The sequence below is a fragment of the Aegilops tauschii genome, chromosome 6 (genome assembly GCF_002575655.3).
Source record: "Aegilops tauschii subsp. strangulata cultivar AL8/78 chromosome 6, Aet v6.0, whole genome shotgun sequence".
NCBI lineage: Eukaryota > Viridiplantae > Streptophyta > Magnoliopsida > Poales > Poaceae > Aegilops > Aegilops tauschii.
This window is the reverse complement of record NC_053040.3, coordinates 83,239,179-83,262,125: the sequence shown is the minus strand read 5'-3', so window position 1 is coordinate 83,262,125 and position 22,947 is coordinate 83,239,179. Positions and strand designations below refer to the sequence as shown.

Sequence of the window (22,947 nt, the reverse complement as noted above, 5' to 3'; positions counted from 1 at the left end):
AAGAACAATAAAATCTATGGGCACATAATTCCTATTTGAAAGAATAAGAACATCATTAATTCTTCCCGTAGGCTTTTTAATAGTAGAATCCGCCAAGTGCAAATTCAAAGAACATGCTTCAAGATTAGTAAGACCAAGCACATCACATAAAGATTTCGGAATTGTAGAAACACTAGCACCCAAGTCACACAAAGCAAAACATTCATAATTTTTAATCTTGACTTTGATAGTAGGTTCCCATTCATCATGCAATTTTCTAGGAATTGAAACTTCTAATTCCAATTTTTCTTCAAGAGCTTTCATAGCATCAACAATATGTTTAGTAAAAGCTTTATTTTGTTCATAAGCATGGGGTGAATTTATCATGGATTGCAACAAAGAAATACAATCAATCAAAGATCAACTATCATAATTAAAGTCTTTGTAATCCAAAAAGAGTGGGCACATCACTAGCTAAAGTTTTGACCTCTCCAAACCCACTTTCATAAATTTTCTTAATAAGATTTTCACCCTCCGAAATATTGGGATGCCTTCTACCTAAAGTTGACTCTTCTCCAGTCCCTTTTTCATCAATATTTACTTTACTAAACAAGGAATCAATAGAAGAAGCACCAATCATTTTAAGATCTTCATCACTTTTGTTTTATAATGAGATTGGTTTAGCGGCCATTTGATTTACTAAGGTAGCTTGTGCATCGGATATTTTTCCTAGCAAACTTTCGGCAAAAGCATACTTAGATTGGAGATTGCAAACTTCTCTACTCATATCATCAAGTTGTTCTGTAATAGCATCAAGCACAACGGAGTGCTCCTTAAGTTCTTCAGTAGAATACTTATTATGCTCAAATTGTGTAGTCATATATTCCTTAGTATTTTTCTCAATTTCAAGCAAAATATTTGGGTAAGGAACATCATAATATTTTCTTTGAGGCAACATGACTATGCAAACAAGACTGCACACAAAAACAGATCCGACAAGAAAATGGCGAACGAACAAGAAAGGCGAATAAAACGACAAATTTTTGTGAAGTGGGGGAGAGGAAAACGAGAGGCAAATGGCAAATAATGTAAATTGTGAGGAGATGAGATTTGTGATTAGGAACCTGGTATATGTTGAATAGCTTCCCCAGCAACGGCGCAGAAAATTCCTTTTGATGTCGCTTGAAGCTACGTCGGTATTTCCCCAAAGAGGAAGGGATGATGCAGCACAGGTTCGTCCTATTTTGGTAGATTTTTCTGAGTTCCAGAAGTTTGCGTTAGTTACAGATTACTACAGACTGTTCTGTTTTTGACAGATTCTGTTTTTCGTGTGTTGTTTGCTTATTTTGATGAATCTATGGCTAGTAAAAGAGTTTATAAACCATAGAGAAGTTGGAATACAGTAGATTTAACACCGAAGAATGAGTTCATTACAGTACCTTGAAGTGGTGTTTTGTTTTCTTTCGCTAACGGAGCTCACGAGATTTTCTGTTAAGTTTTGTGTTGTGAAGTTTTCAAGTTTTGGGTAAAGATTCGATGGACTATGGAATAAGGAGTGGCAAGAGCCTAAGCTTGGGGATGCCCAAGGCACCCCAAGGTAATATTCAAGGATAACCAAGAGCCTAAGCTTGGGGATGCCCCGGATGGCATCCCCTCTTTCGTCTTCGTTCATCGGTAACTTTACTTGGAGCTATATGTTTATTCACCACATGATATGTGTTTTGCTTGGAGCGTCATTTTATTTTCTTTTGCTTTGCTTGCTGTTTGAATAAAATACCAAGATCTGAAATTCTTAAATGTTAGAGAGTCTTCACATAGTTTCATAATTATTAAACTACTCATTGATCTTCACTTATATCTTTCGGAGTAGTTTATCGGTTGCTCTAGTGCTTCACTTATATCCTTTTAGAGCACAATGGTGGTTTTATTTTGAAGAAATAGATGAACTCTCATGCTTCACTTATATTATTTTGAGAGTCTTTATAACAGCATGGTAATTTGCTTTGGTTATGAATTTAGTCCTAATATGATGGGCATTCAAGATGGGTATAATAAAAACTTTCATATAAAGTGCATTGAATACTATGAGAAGTTTGATTCCTTATGATTGTTTTGAGATATGAAGATGGTGATATTAGAGTCATGCTAGTTGAGTAATTGTGAATTTGAGAAATACTTGTGTTGAAGTTTGTGATTCCCGTAGCATGCACGTATGGTGAACCGTTATGTGATGAAGTCGGAGCATGATTTATTTATTGATTGTCTTCCTTATGAGTGGCGGTCGGGGACGAGCGATGGTATTTTCCTACCTATCTATCCCCCTAGGAGCATGCGCGTAGTACTTTGTTTCGATAACTAATAGATTTTTGCAATAAGTATTTGAGTTCCTTATGACTAATGTTGAGTCCATGGATTATACGCACTCTCACCCTTCCACCATTGCTAGCCTCTCTAATACCGCGCACCTTTCGCCGGTATCATATACCCACCATATACCTTTCTCAAAACAGCCACCATACCTACCTATTATGGCATTTCCATAGCCATTCCGAGATATATTGCCATGCAACTTTCCACCGTTCTGTTTATTATGACACGCTCCATCATTGTCATATTGCTTTGCATGATCATGTAGTTGACATTGCATTTGTGGCAAAGCCACCGTTCATAATTCTTTCATACATGTCACTCTTGATTCATTGCACATCCCGGTACACCGCCGGAGGCATTCATATAGAGTCATATCTTGTTCTAAGTATTGAGTTGTAATTCTTGAGTTGTAAGTAAATAAAAGTGTGATGATCATCATTATTAGAGCATTGTCCCAGTGGGGAAAGGATGATGGAGACTATGATTCCCCCACAAGTCGGGATGAGACTCCGGACTAAAAAAAAGGCCATAAAAAAGAGAAAAGGCCCAAATAAAAAATGAGAGAAAAGAGAAGGGGCAATGCTACTATCCTTTTACCACACTTGTGCTTCAAAGTAGCACCATGATCTTCATGATAGAGAGTCTCTTGTTTTGTCACTTTCATATACTAGTGGGAATCTTTCATTATAGAACTTGGCTTGTATATTCCAATGATGGGCTTCCTCAAAATGCCCTAGGTCTTCGTGAGCAAGCGAGTTGGATGCACACCCACTTAGTTTCTTTTGTTGAGCTTTCATACACTTATAGCTCTAGTGCATCCGTTGCATGGCAATCCCTACTCACTCGCATTGATATCTATTAATGGGAATCTCCATAGCCTGTTGATACACCTAGTTGATGTGAGACTATCTTCTCCTTTTTGTCTTCTCCACAACCACCACTCTATTCCACCTATAGTGCTATGTCCATGGCTCACGCTCATGTATTGCGTGAAGATTGAAAAAGTTTGAGAACATCAAAAGTATGAAACAATTGCTTGGCTTGTCATCGGGGTTGTGCATGATTTAAATATTTTGTGTGATGAAGGTAGAGCATAGCCAGACTATATGATTTTGTAGGGATAACTTTCTTTGGCCATGTTATTTTGAGAAGACATGATTGCTTTGTTAGTATGCTTGAAGTATTATTGTTTTCATGTCAATATTAAACTTTTGTTTTGAATCTTATGGATCTGTATATTCTTGCCACAATAAAGAAGATTACATGGATAAATATGTTAGGTAGCATTCCACATCAAAAATTCTGTTTTTATCATTTACCTACTCGAGGACGAGCAGGAATTAAGCTTGGGGATGCTGATACGTCTCCAACGTATCTATAATTTTTGATTGTTCCATGCTATTATATTATCTGTTTTGGATGTTTATGGGCTTTATTAAACACTTTTATATTATTTTTGGGACTAACCAATTAACCCAGAGCCCAGTGCCAGTTTCTGTTTTTTCCCTTGTTTCAGTGTTTCGCAGAAAAGGAATATCAAACGGAATGAAACCTTTGGGAGAGTGATTTTTGGAACGAACGTGATCCAGGGGACTTGGAGTTGAAGTCAAGGAAGCTTCGAGGTGGCCACGAGGCAGGGAGGCGCGCCTGCCCCCCTGGGCGCGCCCCCACCCTCGTGGGCCCCTCGTGGCTCCACTGACCGACTTCTTTCGCCTATATATATCCATATACCCTAAAAACATCGGGGAACAGAATAGATCGGGAGTTCCGCCGCCGCGAGCCTCTGTAGCCACCGAAAACCAATCGGGACCCTGTTCCGGCACCCTGCCAGAGGTGGGATCCCTCACCGGTGGCCATCTTCATCATCCCGGCGTTCTCCATGACGAGGAGGGAGTAGTTCACCGTCGGGGCTGAGGGTATGTACCAGTAGCTATGTGTTTGATCTCTCTCTCTCTCTCTCTCTCTCTCTCTGTCGTGTTCTTGAGGTGGTACGATCTTGATGTATCGCGAGCTTTGCTATTATAGTTGGATCTTATGATGTTTATCCCCCTCTACTCTCTTGTAATGGATTGAGTTTTCCCTTTGAAGTTATCTTATCGGATTGAGTCTTTAAGGATTTGAGAACACTTGATGTATGTGTTGCCGTGCTTATCCGTGGTGACAATGGGATATCACGTGATCCACTTGATGTATGTTTTGGTGATCAACTTGCGGGTTCCGCCCATGAACCTATGCATAGGGGTTGGCACACGTTTTCGTCTTGACTCTCCGATAGAAACTTTGGGGCACTCTTTGAAGTACTTTGTGTTGGTTTGAATAGATGAATATGAGATTGTGTGATGCATATCGTATAATCATACCCACGGATACTTGAGGTGACATTGGAGTATCTAGGTGACATTAGGGTTTTGGTTGATTTGTGTCTTAAGGTGTTATTCTAGTAAGAACTCTATGATAGATCGAACGGAAATAATAGGTACGTGTTATTTTACTACGGACTCTTGAATAGATCGATCAGAAATAATAACTTTGAGGTGGTTTCGTACCCTACCATAATCTCTTCGTTTGTTCTCCGCTATTAGTGACTTTGGAGTGACTCTTTGTTGCATGTTGAGGGATAGTTATATGATCCAGTTATGTTATTATTGTTGAGAGAACTTGCACTAGTGAAAGTATGAACCCTAGGCCTTGTTTCCTAGCATTGCAATACCGTTTATGCTCACTTTTACCACTTGTTACCTTGCTGTTTTTATATTTTCAGATTACAAAAACCTATATCTATCATCCATATTGCACTTGTATCACCATCTCTTCGCCGAACTAGTGCACCTATACAATTTACCATTGTATTGGGTGTGTTGGGGACACAAGAGACTCTTTGTTATTTGGTTGCAGGGTTGTTTGAGAGAGACCATCTTCATCCTACGCCTCCCACGGATTGATAAACCTTAGGTCATCCACTTGAGGGAAATTTGCTACTGTCCTACAAACCTCTGCACTTGGAGGCCCAACAACGTCTACAAGAAGGAGGTTGTGTAGTAGACATCACTTCACTTTAGATTTGTTATCGTAATTTCTCTTTTATTTATGGGTTTTTATTTATTATTTCGATTTTTGATAAACGAAACGAATCCAAGCCCGACAAGTAGAATTCCATTCGGTACCTTTGGGGTTTTCTTTTTCCTTCTGGATGACGACGTCACTGCGTCTCCTTATTATTATTGCGATGGTGACGAGGAACAAAGGGTCGGGGAGATCATCGAAATTACCTCTAGCCCAGAGCCAAAGGGGGTCGTCGACACAACGCCAACCTTGGTGGTGGGGCACTTCGAAGGTCTGGAGACCCTCCTTGAGATTCCCCCTTTACCGGAAACGCCACCCGCAGGTCCTTCCTTAGCTCCAGAAGAAAGGGAGCAAGCCCCCTCTGTTGGCCTAAACCTTGATCCATCCCAGAGTAGCCGCCAGCTGGACGGCGGCGAATGGGGGGCAAACTCCTCAAAACGAAGTTCTACTTTGTATTTGGAAGAATTGGAAGAATCAGACTCTAATTTTAAAGTAGGAGTAGAGTCTTTAGAGGCTCGCTTAGAAGGAATAAATAGAAAAAGCAACTGCAAGCATTCGGGGCTTCTCCTTTTGAGACCGCGAAAGCAGAGCTGGTTACGTCCATTGGGGAAAATTCCCAGTTTCGTGTGGGATTGCTTTTGTCTCTAGATGTCAAATGCCCCTTGACGGGAAAACGGGAGGCTCTCGAAAAGCCGATAGAGGCCATCTTGAAATGCCAAGGGAAGCCCACAGAGTCCCTAGCATCTCTACTCGGCCTAAAATGCGATCTCGAGGACCCCAAAAAATTCGAGACCGCTCTCCGTCCGTATTTAGGACGGTTAGGGCGATTTTTTAAGAAATAAAAACCTTCTATCGATTTATCCACATTTCCATGACTTCTAGAGGAAAGCTAACTGCTTGCTGGTTGGGAGCTGTATGAGCGGTAACGTCAACGTACGACTCTGTCAGAAGGTGGACGGAAATGGCCTTGTTGTACCTCACTCCCGTCTTCAATGGGGTCTGCTCTTTTTTTAGGAGAGTATGCCAATATGATCTTAATGAGGTGCGGGGCTTTGCATCTGACATTCGTTGGGCTTTCCTCTGCGGGAGCCCACGTCCCGGCCTTTTTGTGCAATAAACCCCTCCGGCCGAAGACTAGTGATAGGTGGTCCCGCAGAGCTTTCGGAGAAGGGTAGCCTAGTGTGTAAGCACAACAATGAACTGCGGCGAACCCTCAGACGACCCTTCTAAGATAAGGGGGGAGATCCTCAGTAGTGGTGACCCTTTGACTCTTCCACTGACTTAAATGTACCGAATGCTCATACGGGAAAGTGAACTCCTGGGTCTGGAACCTTGGGGGGTCGCTCCGAGAAAAAATCCTTTCTTTCTCGTACACTCTAGGGGGTGCGTACACACCTGCGCGAATTACAGGTGACGGTTACAAGAATGGCAGGGAAGTGAAGAGTACCCGATGACATTCAGGGATGAATGTAGACCCCTCGGGCGGGGATAATCATTCCGGTCCTAGGAGAGGTGGCGACACCAGTCTGAGCTGAGGGAAGCCAGCCAATTGAGTCACTGAAACGACCGCAGGAGGCGCACCCTAAGCCCAGCTTTTTGGAGCTGCTATTGCGAAATATGGCTTCCTTAATATCCAAATTTCAACAAGGGAGCTGGGCTGCTCGCCTTCATAGAAAGGCGACCGGGCCTAGATTAGATGTTGGCCTTTTTATAGAATAGAAAGAGAAGGTAAAGGGGGGATTTGGAGATTCTTGAAAGAATGCATGGCTTCCTCCTATTCCACTTCAACAGAAGCCCTTCAAATCCTGCAGCTATGGCAGCAAGGGTTATCCATTTAATAGGTGAGGGTGGGGGAGAAGCAAGCCGAACCTCTGATCAACCCGGACACGTCAAAAATTCTCGGCGCCGAGAGAAAGACGAGATTCAGTAAGTAATTCGGTGAGTGATTTCTTTTATAAGAAGAGCGTCGGCTTGGAAGAAGAAAATGAAATACGAACAACCGCGCTGGATGTAATAGATCGACTTGAATGCGTCTTCTTGCTCCAGCATTCAAGTTCCATTTCAAGGGAGGACGACGTACCATGATACTTTCTGTTTTGTCGAGCCCTGCTTTGGTCTCTGGTTTGATGGTTGTACGTGCTAAAAATCCAGTACATTCCATTTTGTTTCCCATCCTAGTCTTTTGCGACACTTCTGGTTTACTTATTTTGTTAGGTCTCGACTTCTCCGCTATGATCTCCGCAGTAGTTCATATAGGAGCTATTGCCATTTCATTCCTATTCATAGTTATGATGTTCAATATTCAAATAGCGGAGATTCATGAAGAAGTATTGCGCTATTTACCAGTGAGTGGTATTGTTGGACTGATCTTTTGGTGGGAAATGTTCTTCATTTTAGATAATGAAACCATTCCATTACTACCAACCCACAGAAATATGACCTCTCTGAGATATACAGTTTATGCCGGAAAGGTACGAAGTTGGACTAATTTGGAAACATTGGGCAATTTGCTTTATACCTACTATTCCGTCTGGTTTTTGGTTTCTAGTCTGATTTTATTAGTAGCTATTATTGGGGCTATAGTACTTACTACGCATAGGACTACAAAGATGAAAAGACAGGATGTATGCCGACGAAATGCCTTGGATTCTAGGAGGAATATAATGAACAAGACTATTTCTCCTTTTGGCCATAGCCATAGAAGAAGCTTCTCCTCCAAAGCGGAGGGAGGGGAATCTCAGGATTCCTATGACCCTGCTTATATCGAATTTTTAAGAGCTCGTTTAGGGTTTTTCCCGGGTTTGGTACCAAATCTGGATAAACTCCTTTCGGTTCTTAAACCTGAGCAAATTCTATTTCTGACTTTGCGCAACATGTTTAAATTGCCCCTAAAGAATATCAAAGATATGATTAAAGAAGCAATGGCTAAAGACGAAGAAAACAGAAACAAGCCTCCGGTGGAAGGTTGTGAAGATCGTCGTATGACTGCGGAAGAAAGTCAAAAATTGCTAGAAGCATTTTCTTTCCTATGGGATAAAAAAAGATTTGGAACTATTGAGTGGTGTAGGTATCCATCTTAGCAAATAGAGAAACGGAGGCCCACCAACCTACTACTTGTTGGTTTGGTGGGGAAAGAGGAGTGGGTATGAGGGCTTCTTTCACTTTTTGTTTTAGGCTAGTTTACATCATTCCACATGATGATTTGGTTGATAGAGTTATATCGATATATCGAAATAAGTACCCCTTTTGTAATATACTTCCGCAGAGTGAATACGCGCTCAATGATGAACCTTCAAAAATGCGTTATGCCGCAATATGTACTAGTATCATTATACCAAGTTATTTGACTTCGAATGCAATAATTCCGCTAACAACCTCTATAATACAATGATAAATAAATGATCAATTCTATTCCACGATGTATTCCTAGTTTGAAAAGAGATGAATGAAGGGGATGATAATTATAAAGTATACCCATTTTTGTTTATCCCAGCTGGGTTCTTGTTGAATACCCATAGAGCTCGGATTCCGACGATACGAGCAAAAGCTATGAAAGCATCAGGAAAGGGACACCCGCCTTCATTTTGGATTCGGTCTGTTCCATCTTTTACCTTTGAAAAAATAAAGGGATTGGAGCCGCAAATCCTTGTTGAAGAGGATATCGAGCACAAGAGTGAAGAGTGAAGAGTAGAGGGCGCATTGGATATGCGCTCCCTATGAACGATGTCCCACTAGAAATGGATCTTCGGAAAGAAGAGTGTTTCTCTTGATATTTCTATCCTATTCTATTTCTATAAGTGAATTATTGATCAAGATCAAATGGAGAAAATGTAGATGTGAAACTATGTTCTTTGAACACCTTCTTCCATGCTATTGAAGCTGGCAAACAGGGGAGTGAGTGAAGAGAGAAGCCATGCCTCTTTCGATGTGAGGCAAGCGATGAACGAGTAGATGCTGCCCTTAGACCAATTTTCTCTTTCGGTAGCTGACACCAAGATGGTCTAGGCTAGGAAACCTTATTCGAGACGATAGAGATGGTAAACAAAGCGATGGGGTATACGTACGAATTGGAATACAAATGAAACTAGTAGAACGCCCGTGCGTTGCCATGGGCTTTTTGAAGAAAAAAAATGCTACTCATGGTGCTAAAATAACCGAGAACAATGCATGTCTCAGCTACCACACATCTCAGATCCTCGGTTCTCAGGTAACACGCTTCTTCAATCAATTACAACTATCTTTTTACAAATTAAGAAAGTTCGACTCAGATACTAAAACTACATAAAAACATATAATCATGTCTTCTTCTGAATAAAAATATTGTAGTACACAACAGATTCAGTTATTGTGACCACTATAAATATCTATCTTCTAGTGCAAATATTTATATCCCCGGTTATTGTGACGGCTATCTATATTTATCTTCTAGAACAGATACTTATATCAAGAAGACATACATTTGCAAGTGTTTCTTGCTGCCAAAACCTACGTTTAGCTAAAATAAGTAGACGTAGCATAAAATTTGAGATGAGCATAGCACAACAAGGCCAGCTTGCCTCCATGTCAGAGAAAAAACAACTTGATTGCTCCTACTTTCGTACACAACATTTGTGCTAGTACATAACTAAGAGGACTACGAAAAATGACGGGTGATCACTCGGCGGCCGCCGATGCACATTTTTTACATCGCTTCACTTCTACGAAGAATGAATTGCTGCCGTGTTCACCATGCAAAGAACGTTTTTGATGCAAACAACATACGGCAGCAAATACAACATAGATGTGCATTCTCGTTTCATACTAACCTGGGTGGATGCGATAAAAACGCCATGGACAAAGTGGTCGCTAGGATGGAGATATGAACACCAAATGAACCATAGATAATTCCCAATATTAACATGTGACAGAATCTACTAAATAGGGAATAATTATCTCTTCCCCTCCTCCACAACCAAGCAACTGCCACATGCTCGTCCACCAAGCCTCAACCGTGGCGCCCGGATCGAGCATGAATGCACGCGCTGCCTGCCGGATCTGGCACGGATGCGCGCGGTGGCTCCTGACTTCCCTGATTTATGGGAGATGCCGTGTTGGGCATGCGATGCCCTGTCGATCGATGGGGTGAGGGAGGCTAACGACACGAAACGACAATGTACTCCCCTTTAATAGTAGAGATATATGGAATTTTTTATTATAAATTCTTGATCAACCAATATTTAGCACCTGGGGAGCTGGGCCAATAAATAAAGCCTACATGCTATAAAACGAATAGGAAGGCTCATATAGACACAAAATCAAGCATCTATCCCCATTGGATGTACATATTTTAAGCACGAGCACTTTTGAGTTTCAGTTATACAGGTTGTTTTAGCAAATTTGAAGTGCAAATGTGTGATATATTAAGAGATTTACTCACACTGCATGTGCAGTACATGAGCGGCAGCCAGCAGGCATAACAAACAACGAGATTCTAAACTTCGCAGAAAACACAAGATCACCTTCCAATCTGAGTATAGAAGGGTCTCATTCAGATCCAGAACTATCATAAAAGACATGTCTTTTAGGAGGCATGTCTAGGAGTTTTTCTGATGATGGTGAAACAAATCCCTACATTACATATAGTTTTTAGTATCGCAAGGAGCGTACAGTTGACAATATACAAAATGGTACACCAATAACAAAAAGACTGCCCTTTTTTACTAACCTGAATTTGATCTTCAATTTGGCTCCTGACTTCAAGTAGAGGTCAATATAGCAGCAGCAGGAGCTGCATAGTAGAACATACAATTTATACTAAGCAGGCAAAAAGAAGGAATGACTGAACAGATAAGCAATCTAAGCAGACAATTAAGATGTTACTACAGAGCCTAGCTAGCTGCTCAGGTTTATCAGTAAGCTCACGGCATGGTCCGTCCCTGTCATATGCATTTGCATAGAGCATTCCAGAATATGCACATAGAAACATTACCATGCAATGATTTACATCCAGGTTGAATAGATTATAGCCAAAAATTTAGTATGAATGTCACCTGCCCTTCGTACTGATCGCAGTAAATAAAAACATATAATTTGATGCATTTTTTTCTTCTGTTACGGTCTAATGACATGGTTGGTACAATTTAACATACCTTCCCTAGTCCAAAGGGGACACAAGCTTCTATTGATAGTCCAAAGAGGCTAAGTATGCATGCTTAAAGAATACACCATGTCTATTTAGTCACATGTGAGCTCTTCTTGATCATGAAAGGTACCAGGTACCACAAAAATAGTTCAGCGCCATCCAAATTAAATAAGGACCGAATAAATTGGCAATGAATCCTAATGCAATGATTGGAATAAGAATAAGACAAAAAAGAGAGAAGCAACATAATAAACAGAGAAAGATTAAATGGACATGTGATATAATGTCTGCCTCTTCTCGGAAAATCTAATGGCAACTCTATCAATTTCAAGTACTCTTATTATAGATAACATCAGCATAAAACTTATGTATATCTATTGATTCAAGGCTACAGATTTCTTTCTTGAAAAGGAAGACAATTTATATATGAAAGGTAGCGGCTTTCATCGAAAAAGATTCTTGCTCCTGACACATAATTTCTTTACTGGTTTCTCAGCTACGGAGAAGAAAACGATTTCTTAGTCACACACAGAATTAATGGGCACCAAGAGCATTTGCACATTTCAATTCACTTGATGCTTCAAAAAAGTGTCTCCTCTGCCCGAACAACTGAACAAGTGTTGAGAACTCAGAGGCCATGGCATGCTAGAAAGGGAGGGAGGGAAAGGAGGAAATATTACATGAACAGCAGCTCGGGTCTCCCATGTCAGCTCACCCCCTCAAGCAGGCCCAGCTCTCTTTCCTTGCGCCCGTTCAAACAATCGATCCGTCCGTTGCGTGCAGGGGATTCCACAAATGCGTCCTCTCATAGCCATGGCGGTGAACCTGCAGAGCAAACACATGCAATGACTGAAATGAATGGGATGCTTTGCTCGGTTCTTCGAGGCCCATGCATACTCGAACAGATTAATACCTGTGTTCATCCTCCAAACAGGGCACGGCCGGCACGGTCTCCTCTAATCAGTGCAACGCGACCATGCCCTGCTCTGTTCTGCGGCGTCTGCGTCGTCTGTGGGGATTCGCAGCGGCGGCGGCGTCCGTGGGGATCCGTGGCCAATTCTTTTAATGATCAGACATGACTCTTGCATAAGTGATATCAGTATCCGATTAAGATGATTTTTAAGGCACCAAAACAAGAACTGGGTGAAGACAACAATAATATATATTAGTATCCGAGTAAGATGATCTAGCTAAATACCTGTGGGTTGCCACAGAATAACTCCTCTTGAAATGCACGTCAATTGCCTCCCTTTAATAGCCCCAAATGCATAAGTTTACAACTACAAGTCGTGCGTGGGAACAAGATCACAAACATATATTCATTTCATTGGTCAAAATAGATTTATAATAACTAATTTCATTTGTCTAAATAGACCAATAATCGTAGAAGAAGAAAAGTAATATACAACATATATTATAACTCTGCACTACGGCCAACCGGCTACATCACCCATGCGGCTTCACCTTCGACAACTAATAAAATTTCTAATATCATCCACCTTGAATAATATAATAACATCCACTTTCATTTTATTTTTATCTTGGAGCCTCATGGTCACATGTTCTAGGAAATTTTAATTTCAGACAGCAATGGTATCTACCAGCAACAAGATGTCTAGATGTCCAGAAATGCAGTATATTTCTGTGTATGGCATCATCACAATTATCCATGCCATTACAGGATCTATCAATTCAAAATAAGTGAAAATAATGGGTGTTATCCCAGTTTGCGAAATTGATGAAGTCTTACCTTGGCGCTGAAGCTGCTGGAGAACTACATCGCAAGCAACCCAGAGGACGAAGCTTCCTTCACTTCCTTTTGATACTCATTTGCTCAGTCCCATGCTTATCAATGGTGGCTGCAGAAACTGGAATCAAGGAGCAAGCTATGCTTTTGCGTCTTTTTCTTGGCCCTCCTAAAAAATCATTAAACAGTTAGGCAATTAATTCAGCGGGGTAAATGCGGAAAATTGTATGTGATTTTCCTATCCTTGGAGTGAATATCCTAAGTAAAGTCGAAGCAAAGGAGGGCCAATATGCTAACAGTTCATAGCACAAGTTTAACATACATGACAAAAAAAATGCCGTTGCTGCATTTTTGCAGAGCATGCCTACCATGAGATGAATATTAGAAGACTGATTGGGCCGAGAAGGCTGAGAAAGATCATCGTGATGGTGCTGGTAAACACATCTTGGGTTGGTTGGCTGGATTATACATTCACTCTCGATGGAAATCCCCAACCAGAATGTACATTTTCTAAACCAGCAGAATATCAAAGAAGAAATTCTGGTTTTTGGTTAGTGGGACATCAATCCACATATTTAATTGATTCTAAACCCAGAACCAACACTACAAGCACAACATTAAGTTTATGGGTTCGAAAGGTACATCAAAAAGTATCTACAAACAGTTTAACTTCGAAACAAGAGATTGAGGTGCATGTCCGTATGTAGGTTTATTTGTTTTCTTAGCAGTGAAAGTAGGAGAGACTCTTACTATTCAATTAGGCTATAGAAAAAACAAGTCCATTTCTCTTGTCGAGCAAAATAACTCAGGAAGCTAATTAATAGTGCAAACGGAGCTTTCTTTTTTCTAAGGAAATTATTTGCTTCGCATGACATTTGTTCCTGCAATATTATAATTATAATATCATGTATTGTTGGCAATAGGCAAATTTATATCTGAACAAATTCTATGAGAAAGCGACGGGGCTCCATGAAACTACACGGCTCCCTGAAACTACACATTATACCCTTTGTGTTAGTCAAGATCAAAAAATAGCTAGGCATTGGTAATCATGATTGTACCTTATAATCAAGTTATTTGTTGCGTTGATGTCTGGGTTGAAGTATATCCGAGACTGCTCAGTCGTATGCAAGATAGCATCCGAAATTCAGTGCATACAATCAGAGGCATGTTACCTCCAGAAATCCCTATCAAAAGACAGTGGTTTACTTCCCTGCATTACATTTGCCAAAAGATACTAAGCATAACATTAACCCATTTAGTTGTCTAGATAACCAGATTAAATCATAAGCATTACATGGTTCTTATTTCAGTGAAAAGGAATACCGTTGAATAATGATTACCAATGCATGTCAGCATGCATAATTCAGAAACCACACGTTTAATCATTTAGGGGGCAGATACATTTGTTTTCAGAGCCTGCAACTATGAAATTCTAGACAAGTTTATTGTCCTACTAAAAATATGAGGAAATTATCAATGTCAAAGTTGTTGTGTCTTGTGCCAAAATTAACTACTATATCAGGTTAGGTCTGCTAGAAATAACAGTGGTAAGTAAGAAACGTGACAAAAATTAAGCATCGACTCATATGTATACCTACAGATCTAGCCAAAAGCTTTGACACGCAAGAACAACAATAACAATGAACCTGCTCGAGTCTCGGCATATACTTGACTTCCCGTGCAAATCTATTCGCTATATTACTTACCCATAAATCACTCTACATCATCTTCTTATTTCTCTAACAAGTATATCTGCATGACCAATCCAAGTTCACCACCTCTGTTAATGACATATCCAACTCACAATCCCCCCTTCCACCTCCACCAACACACTTAGAATTTCAAACACTTACCGGTGCACTTGTCTTCCACAGCTCATTAATATTTACACGGTGTAATGCAACTTCTCGAACTTCATCCCGGCTCATTAACTCCACCACTCTAGCGCACACACAAAATATTGATTATGCTCTATAGAACAAAGAACAAAAATGACTTCACATGCTAAATATTGATTCTGACAATGATATACTGTTTCGAAAAGCTAATCAATACTCGTAAGATCTGTAGTAGGTACAGATGTTGCATAAGTTGATGTACTTTCTGAAGCCGGGATGACCATGCTAGAAAAGCAAGTTGTTTGCAAATCTAATTGGATGAATAAACTGGAAGTACAAATGTACTTAAAATAAAGAAGTTTTGATCAAGTTCATTAATAAATAACATGCACCAAACCACTTGTTAGAATAAGGATGCTAGAGAGATTACTTGAAATCCATACAAGCGAGCAATTAGAATTATGTGGTGCAGAAGAATGACTTTGGGCTGTTAAAAAAAAGAACAATGATTGTGTCTATCTATACACGATTTTCCTCTGCTCAAGCAAGCAAGCAAGAATCAAACAACACAATATACAACAATTTGATTGCACACACGTTCAAACTGGATGGATACGTGCACATTAGCAAACACCACCAAGTTGTGTCCAGACCATTTGCAATCAAAAGATGAGATGTGCAGGGAAGGGGGTGGAGCTCACCACACCAGGCCAAATGGTAGGAGGAGGGAGTAGGCAGCCGCAGCAGCAATGAGGGAGGGCTCGTCCTCGTCCACCTGAAGCAGTAGGAGCAGCAGCTGGTCCAGATCCGAGCAACCTGCACAGAAAACAAAGGAAAGGAAAGGAAAGGAATCACAAGGAGCGGCATGAAGAAACCGACAAGACAAGGGAAGGAGGCGCACGCACCATGGTCGGAGGTCGCCGGAGATGGCCTGCAGCCGGCGCGCGTCCTTTCCTTGGAGGTTGAGGCGTCGGACCTCCACGGGTAGCTAGGGATTCGGGCGTCTCAGTCCATGGCTGTAGCCGGGTCGGACCTCCATGGACGATCTCGAGGGACGGCGGCCCGCCGGTGCGGCTGCGGATCTGGGCGCTGCCTCCCCTTGCCGCCGGATCCCTCCCATTCCCTTCCCTCCCTTGGGAGAGGGAGAGAAGGTGAGGGGGAGGAGGAGGCCGGGCAGGGCTCCTCCCGCCTGCCCGCGACGGGAGGTGGCGGGGGCGGCGCCGACGGGCAGCAGCGGCGTTTGAGGGAGGGGATCGGCGGCGGCTGTGAGGGCGACGGAGACGGCGGCGGGGCAGAAGCTGCAGGAGACGGCGACGGGGACCTCGAGGCCGAGCTCAGGCCATGGCTTCCCTGGCTCCAGAGGCCGTGGCGGCGCCGGACGCAGCGGCGGGGCGAGGAGGAGGCCGGCCGTCGAGGAGGCAGGAGCTCCTCGTCCCCTCCATCCAGATCGGGATCGGGGAGGGAGCAACAGGGGCGCGAGGGAGCGGGCGATAGGTTTAGGTTTTTTTGTCGTTGGTTAACCTTGGTAGGTCTTTTTTCATTGATTAACCTTCGTAGGTCTATTTTTTGGTACGTGGATGGGTGCGGGTTGGGGCCTCAGGAGGAGGGTTTTTCGGTTTCTGGTGGATAAGTCAGAGGTGGGAGTGAGGACGAAAAAAAGCCGGACGAAAATGGTGGGACGAAAATAAACCCGGAACGGAGACTACCAACTGCTCCATTAGGAGTAGAGATCATTGCCTATAAAGATGAACCCGTTAGCATATGTATAGGAACAACAACATATGAAAGTTGGGTGGATACTCCTATTTAATTGGTTTAACCAGAAACAGAAGATAGGATTCGAAAAGTCAACCGGAAACCGAGCCCTAACCTTTAATTGATGAGAATTACAATACCCCTACTACTCATATGTATTGGCGTGGGTTCGTATGTAAACATTCGTATTGGCTTAGCAGAGCACTTCGTATCCCGCCACAACTGATCCTTTGCTTCCTTCTCACTCAGCTTTTTTGACTCAACAGTTGTTCCCCCTGTTACACAAAGCTACGTATACAGGGGTAGTTGTTCATCCCTTTTGCTCGTGACATATCCCCTCGCTCTGTCTTCTATTCCTTCTATGCGTTACGTTACTAAGGCCATCGGTCTTATGGAAAGAGAAGGCATATAATCGATTCTTTGACCGGCTTTGCTTCTTTCGTGATTCACGTAGATTGGAATTCACTTTCTTTAGGGCATGGCTAGTTTCGAGTTTTCTAAAACCATCGCCCAACTCTTTCTTATTTAGACACGCCAACTGATATGTTGGATTAACAAGCTAGGGAATAATTGGGGCTTATGTGGACCCCTTCCCTTTAATCTAACAAAGAGGTCTTCCTAGCTGACGTAAAACTAGATCTACTTCCGAGTTTCGTTCTCTATGGCTTGTGAATTGATGTACTGCCTGTTTCACTCTCTTCTAAGGGATCTCATCCTATGGAGGTATGTAAAGTGGGTTCTATCGCATTTTCCATCTTAGGGCGGGCAATATAAGAAATTCTGGTATCAACAGATACATTGTTTGGGAAAGAAAGTGAAAACAATAGATCCAATTCTTGGTTTTGGGGATGGATTTATCACAACCCTGAGGTGCTTGCTAATCTCTCAGACGAGTCGATGTCAATAGCAATTCTGATGAAACATCTTTAGTGCCTTTTGCCTTTGAGCTCAATCGATCAGAAGAAAGGGAATATAACCTGCCCCTCATTGTCCTTTAATCATGGTGTAATGAATATCGTAGATAGAGTGATTTCGATCTCATATAGCTAGCTTTCCTTTCAAAGTGAAACGATTTTCCTTTTATGTTGAGATATTTGAATTGGATTTTATTTCACCACTACTATCGTAACGCACAGAAAACACTGACGTTTCCGCTCGCTTTCAACCGATGCCACTTTACGTGAGCACTGTGACGCAGTCGGTCAAGTATTGAGTTTCTGCTAGTATATCAAGGACTTATGAGAACTGAAAACAAAAAAAAACAAAAAAAGGAATTCTCATAGTTCATTGAATTAAGGGAGGGCCATTTGTGGGGGGTTCGTGCAAGAGTTGGGTTCGATTCCCTTTATATGCGATGTGGCGAAAAAGACTAATTCAACGAAATATGACATGCCAGCATTAAGATTCAAAACGTGTCGTCTACTTACAGGAAATGTTCGGAACAGGGAACTTTCTCTAATCCAACGCCGTATTCTCCGAAGATTGAGGAACAAGAGGAGATCCATCAAAAGAAATCTTTCTCGGAGAGAAAATCTAAACAGTAACATCAAATCACAAACTACACGAAAGTTGTCTGTTTATTATGGGGATTTACCCATAAGGGAGATGCACAGGGGAAGAGAATGAACTTCATATATATATCCCTTTCTTACTCAATCAAGAAACAAGATCGGACGTGATTCCGGTTCATCTCCATTTTAGTGACACTCTTCCTCAAGCAAGGCAGCCGATAAGTCATCGAAGGGTTTGTTTGAATAATGGACTGGTAACCATTGCTCATTTGAAAGTTTCCCACGGTGATCTAATATCTTTTAAAGAAAATGACGCGAGAACCCGCGGTTTTGAAATAAGGAGATCTTTCTATATGGACATATCAGTTGGAAAAATCATAGGCAAATTCCTATCGGCCATATCAGTTGGAAAAAGAAGAGGCAAATTCCTACTGGCCAGAATCTGGAGAAGAACAAAAAAAGAATGGTTCCGCTTACTCACAACTCAGAGGGGATGCCACTTACTACTCAAATCCAAGGAATTGCAGAAGTTGCGTTCTTATATGCAAGAAGAAGACTTTGAAAGAACAAAGAAGTTTGGATCCGCAAAAGTATGCTTAGGCAGTTCCTTCGGTGAGCACAACAGAATGAAGAGGAATTTGTTTCATTTCAAATACTTATTCTTATTGAAAAGAGGGAAGGAGAAAAACCGAAATCTTCCTACTCGAACAATAAGTCCTTTTGTAGAAAAGTCTTCTTTATATAGTAATTCGACCTATTGCTCCGGATCCCCGTTTACTAGGAAGATAAGAATCAAGAGGATTGAACTACCTACTCATTATTCGGAGGTGAATCATAGAACACTAAAAGCTGTGGTATCTTATGGACCTAACATAGGTCACATCCCTCATGACATAAGATTGAAAGATCCAAACCTTCCACTTCGAAGCAGAAATGGACGTGGCCAAAACATATAAAAAAAGATCGGCCTAGTCGCTCATAGGGACATATCTATCCGGATAGAGGATAGTCTAGATCAATTTTGAGAAAAATCTCTCTATATATAGATAGGTATCTCTGTGCATAGAGATAAAGATAGGGATCCCTATAAATCGAAATATATGGAAAAACTGCACTTTTTGACTACTACTACTATTTCTTAGACTTTTTCAAGGAAACATCATTTTTTCAGTTTGGACTGAATTGGTCGGAGCGTAGACGAGCAAGCAGAGCCCAGGAAAGAGGTCAGATCCTCATAGAGTAGTCGACTATAAGTATAAGACTATTGGCCTGAGAGAAGGTTGTCTCTCTCGGGAAACATGGCCCAATTTCTCTTCTTTCTTTTCACACAGGCAACAATTGGGAATAAAACACACCATGAACATGAGTTTAAAATGTAAAAAAAGGGAAGAGTGCATTCTCCACTTTCTTATCTCGAAAATGCATAATATAGTGATGTCATGTGTCTGTTTCTCTGAAAAGGTGGGCCGGCCCTTAGGGCAAACAGTAGTGCCAGGTTCCATTGTGGAACGGTCGTTTGCCGGTGACCTTTGTCTGCTGTAGTACGAGTGACTGGCGCATCGCATCCAATCTCTCATGTCAATGACTCAGTTAGAAAACAACTCCAAATGAATAAGTGATTTCCCCTTTATTTCCCTCAGAGCGCAAGGGGAAACAAGATTGGGAATGAATTAAAACACACCAAATGTTTCACTTTTCCTATTATCAGTGGTCAGCTTTGATACAAACCAGGGGAAAAATAACCTGGAACGCCTTCTTTAAGGCGCTACTATTTCTAGCGGCATAGGTGCTTTATCACAATACGAAAGATGTACATACGAGGACTACGATTCCTATTTAGAGATATTCCTACGAGCGATAGACGTAGTAAGGAAATTACGTACGCCAATAACAAACACGAATACGAATTACGCCCACGAGCCTATGCAATGGCATGTTTCGGCGTATAAAGCTAAGAACAAGAATAGCCTACTGCCTCCACTTGGAAAAGGCAAAGGTATCCAGTATAGGATATCGATGAACGGAGGACAAGGAAAGCAGGCAAGGTGAACCTCCTTTGACAAAGCCCTTTTGAAATACCTTCTTTTTGAACCTTTAGAAAATACCTGCTAGCTATGCCTAGTTTTGTTTAACCAGCTTTCCCCCAAAAGGGGGAGATCCGTCGCTTACTGCTCACGGAAACATCCGACCTTATGGTCAAGTCGTCCGCCTATCTTTCTGATCTCATTCGTTTTCCGATCGCATAAAAAGTCATGAGATCAAAAAAGAAATGTGAGAATGTCGTTACAGATGTAAAAAAAGTCAATATCTCGTTCTCTTGTTCTTAAATCATGAATTGGATGATGTGCGTTTCATCAAGTATGAACATATTGCATTTTTTGCTATGCAATTTCATTACCGGATCGACGTCCTTTTATTTCTATGTCCTCATCCGCGTGTATGTCTGTGTTAGATAGGCTCTGGAAGGCCTTACTTTACTAACAGGCAGGGCACGTTACTTTTATTCTTTTTTTTGCTGCTTACCGCATGTTTAGATTATTTACTTGCCCTTTCACTTTTTCTTCGGCTGTCACCAACTTTGTTCAATGCTAGTCCCTAACCCATGAATAAGGGCTCCGCTGGCTACCGGGTTCAGAGAAGTTTGTAAGCTCTTTCTCTTTTTTCATTTTTTGCCACCTCCTGTGTCTTTCCGTTTAAGGTCTTTAATTCGGCATTAGCTTCGTTAGAGAAAGCCATGCGTGAACTACAAAGCATGGGATCCTGAACACCACGAAAGAAAGCGTACTACTTTTCAATAAGGTCCGACATCAGAGAGGAGAGACATGAACTTGTTTTAGGCATAGAAAAGGCATACGGTATGAAAGATTGATTGAAAAGAGGTAGGGACTGGTCTCGCTGCTAAGGGAGAAGGAGACCTCTCTCGGAGCAAGCTAAAGAGCCCACTTTATATCGTTGATACGTCTCCAACGTATCTATAATTTTTGATTGTTCCATGCTATTATATTATCCATCTAGGATGTTTTATATGCATTTATATTTTATATGATTTTTGGGACTAAACTATTAACCTAGAGCCCAGTGCTAGTTTCTGTTTTTTCCTTGTTTTTGAGTTTTACAGAAAAGGAATACCAAACGGAGTCCAATTGACGTGCCAATTTTTGATGATTTTTTATGGACCAAAAGAAGCCCCCGGAGTAAAATAGTTGGGCCAGAAGAGTCCCGGGCCGTCCACGAGGGTGGAGGGCGCGCCCTACCCCCCGGGCACGCCCCCTATCTCGTGGATGACTCGGAGTCCCCCATGACGTGAGACCTACGCCAAGAATTCCTATAAATACAGAAACCTCCAAAAAAATAACCTAGATCAGAAGTTCCGCCGCCGCAAGCCTCTATAGCCACCAAAAACCAATCGGGACCCTGTTCCGGCACCCTGCCGGAGGGGGGATCCCTCACTAGTGGCCATCTTCATCATCCCGGCGCTCTCCATGACGAGGAGGGAGTAGTTCACCCTCGGGGCTGAGGGTATGTACCAGTAGCTATGTGTTTGATCTCTCTCTCTCTCGTGTTCTTGATATGGCACGATCTTGATGTACCGCGAGCTTTGCTATTATAGTTGGATCTTATGATGTTTCTCCCCCTCTACTCTCTTGTAATGAATTGAGTTTTCCCTTCGAAGTTATCTTATCGGATTGAGTCTTTAAGGATTTGAGAACACTTGATGTATGTCTTGCGTGGGATACCCATGGTGACAATGGGGTATTTTATTGATTCACTTGATGTATGTTTTGGTGATCAACTTGCGGGTTCCGTGACCTTGGGAATCTATGCATAGGGGTTGGCACGCGTTTTCGTCTTGACTCTCCGGTAGAAACTTTGGGGCACTCTTTGAAGTTCTTCGTGTTGGTTGAATAGATGAATCTGAGATTGTGTGATGCATATCGTATAATCATACCCGTGGATACTTGAGGTGACATTGGAGTATCTAGGTGACATTAGGGTTTTGGTTGATTTGTATCTTAAGGTGTTATTCTAGTACGAACTCTAAGATAGATCGAACGGAAAGAATAGCTTTGTGTTATTTTATTACGGACTCTTGAATAGATCGATCAGAAAGAATAACTTTGAGGTGGTTTCGTACCCTACAATAATCTCTTCATTTGTTCTCCGCTATTAGTGACTTTGGAGTGACTCTTTGTTGCATGTTGAGGGATATTTATATGATCCAGTTATGTTATTATTGTTGAGAGAACTTGCACTAGTGAAAGTATGAACCCTAGGCCTTGTTTCAATGCATTGCAATACCGTTTGTGCTCACTTTTATCATTAGTTACATTGCTGTTATTATATTTTTAGATTACAAATACCCATATCTACCATCCATATTGCACTTGCATCACCATCTCTTCGCCAAACTAGTGCACCTATACAATTTACCATTGTATTGGGTGTGTTGGGGACACAAGAGACTCTTTGCTATTTGGTTGCAGGGTTGTTTGAGAGAGACCATCTTCATCCTACACCTCCCACGGATTGATAAACCTTAGCTCATCCACTTGAGGGAAA

At 41.6% G+C, this 22,947-nt stretch overlaps 1 protein-coding gene and 2 pseudogenes across 1 annotated transcript; 2 read left to right on the top strand and 1 right to left on the bottom strand.

The window, feature by feature from the left end:
• Window positions 1-6,261: 6,261 nt before the first annotated feature.
• LOC109733012 (uncharacterized) lies at window positions 6,262-6,869 on the bottom strand (annotated as a pseudogene).
• Window positions 6,870-7,299: 430 nt separating this feature from the next.
• Window positions 7,300-8,772, top strand: LOC109732985 (NADH-ubiquinone oxidoreductase chain 6-like). The gene has a single exon (XM_020292192.4). The coding sequence runs from the start codon at window positions 7,440-7,442 to the stop codon at window positions 8,490-8,492; it is 1,053 nt and encodes a 350-aa protein (XP_020147781.1). The 5' UTR covers window positions 7,300-7,439; the 3' UTR covers window positions 8,493-8,772.
• An 8,809-nt stretch (window positions 8,773-17,581) lies between these two features.
• Window positions 17,582-19,348, top strand: LOC109733011 (small ribosomal subunit protein uS4m-like; annotated as a pseudogene).
• Window positions 19,349-22,947: the final 3,599 nt, after the last annotated feature.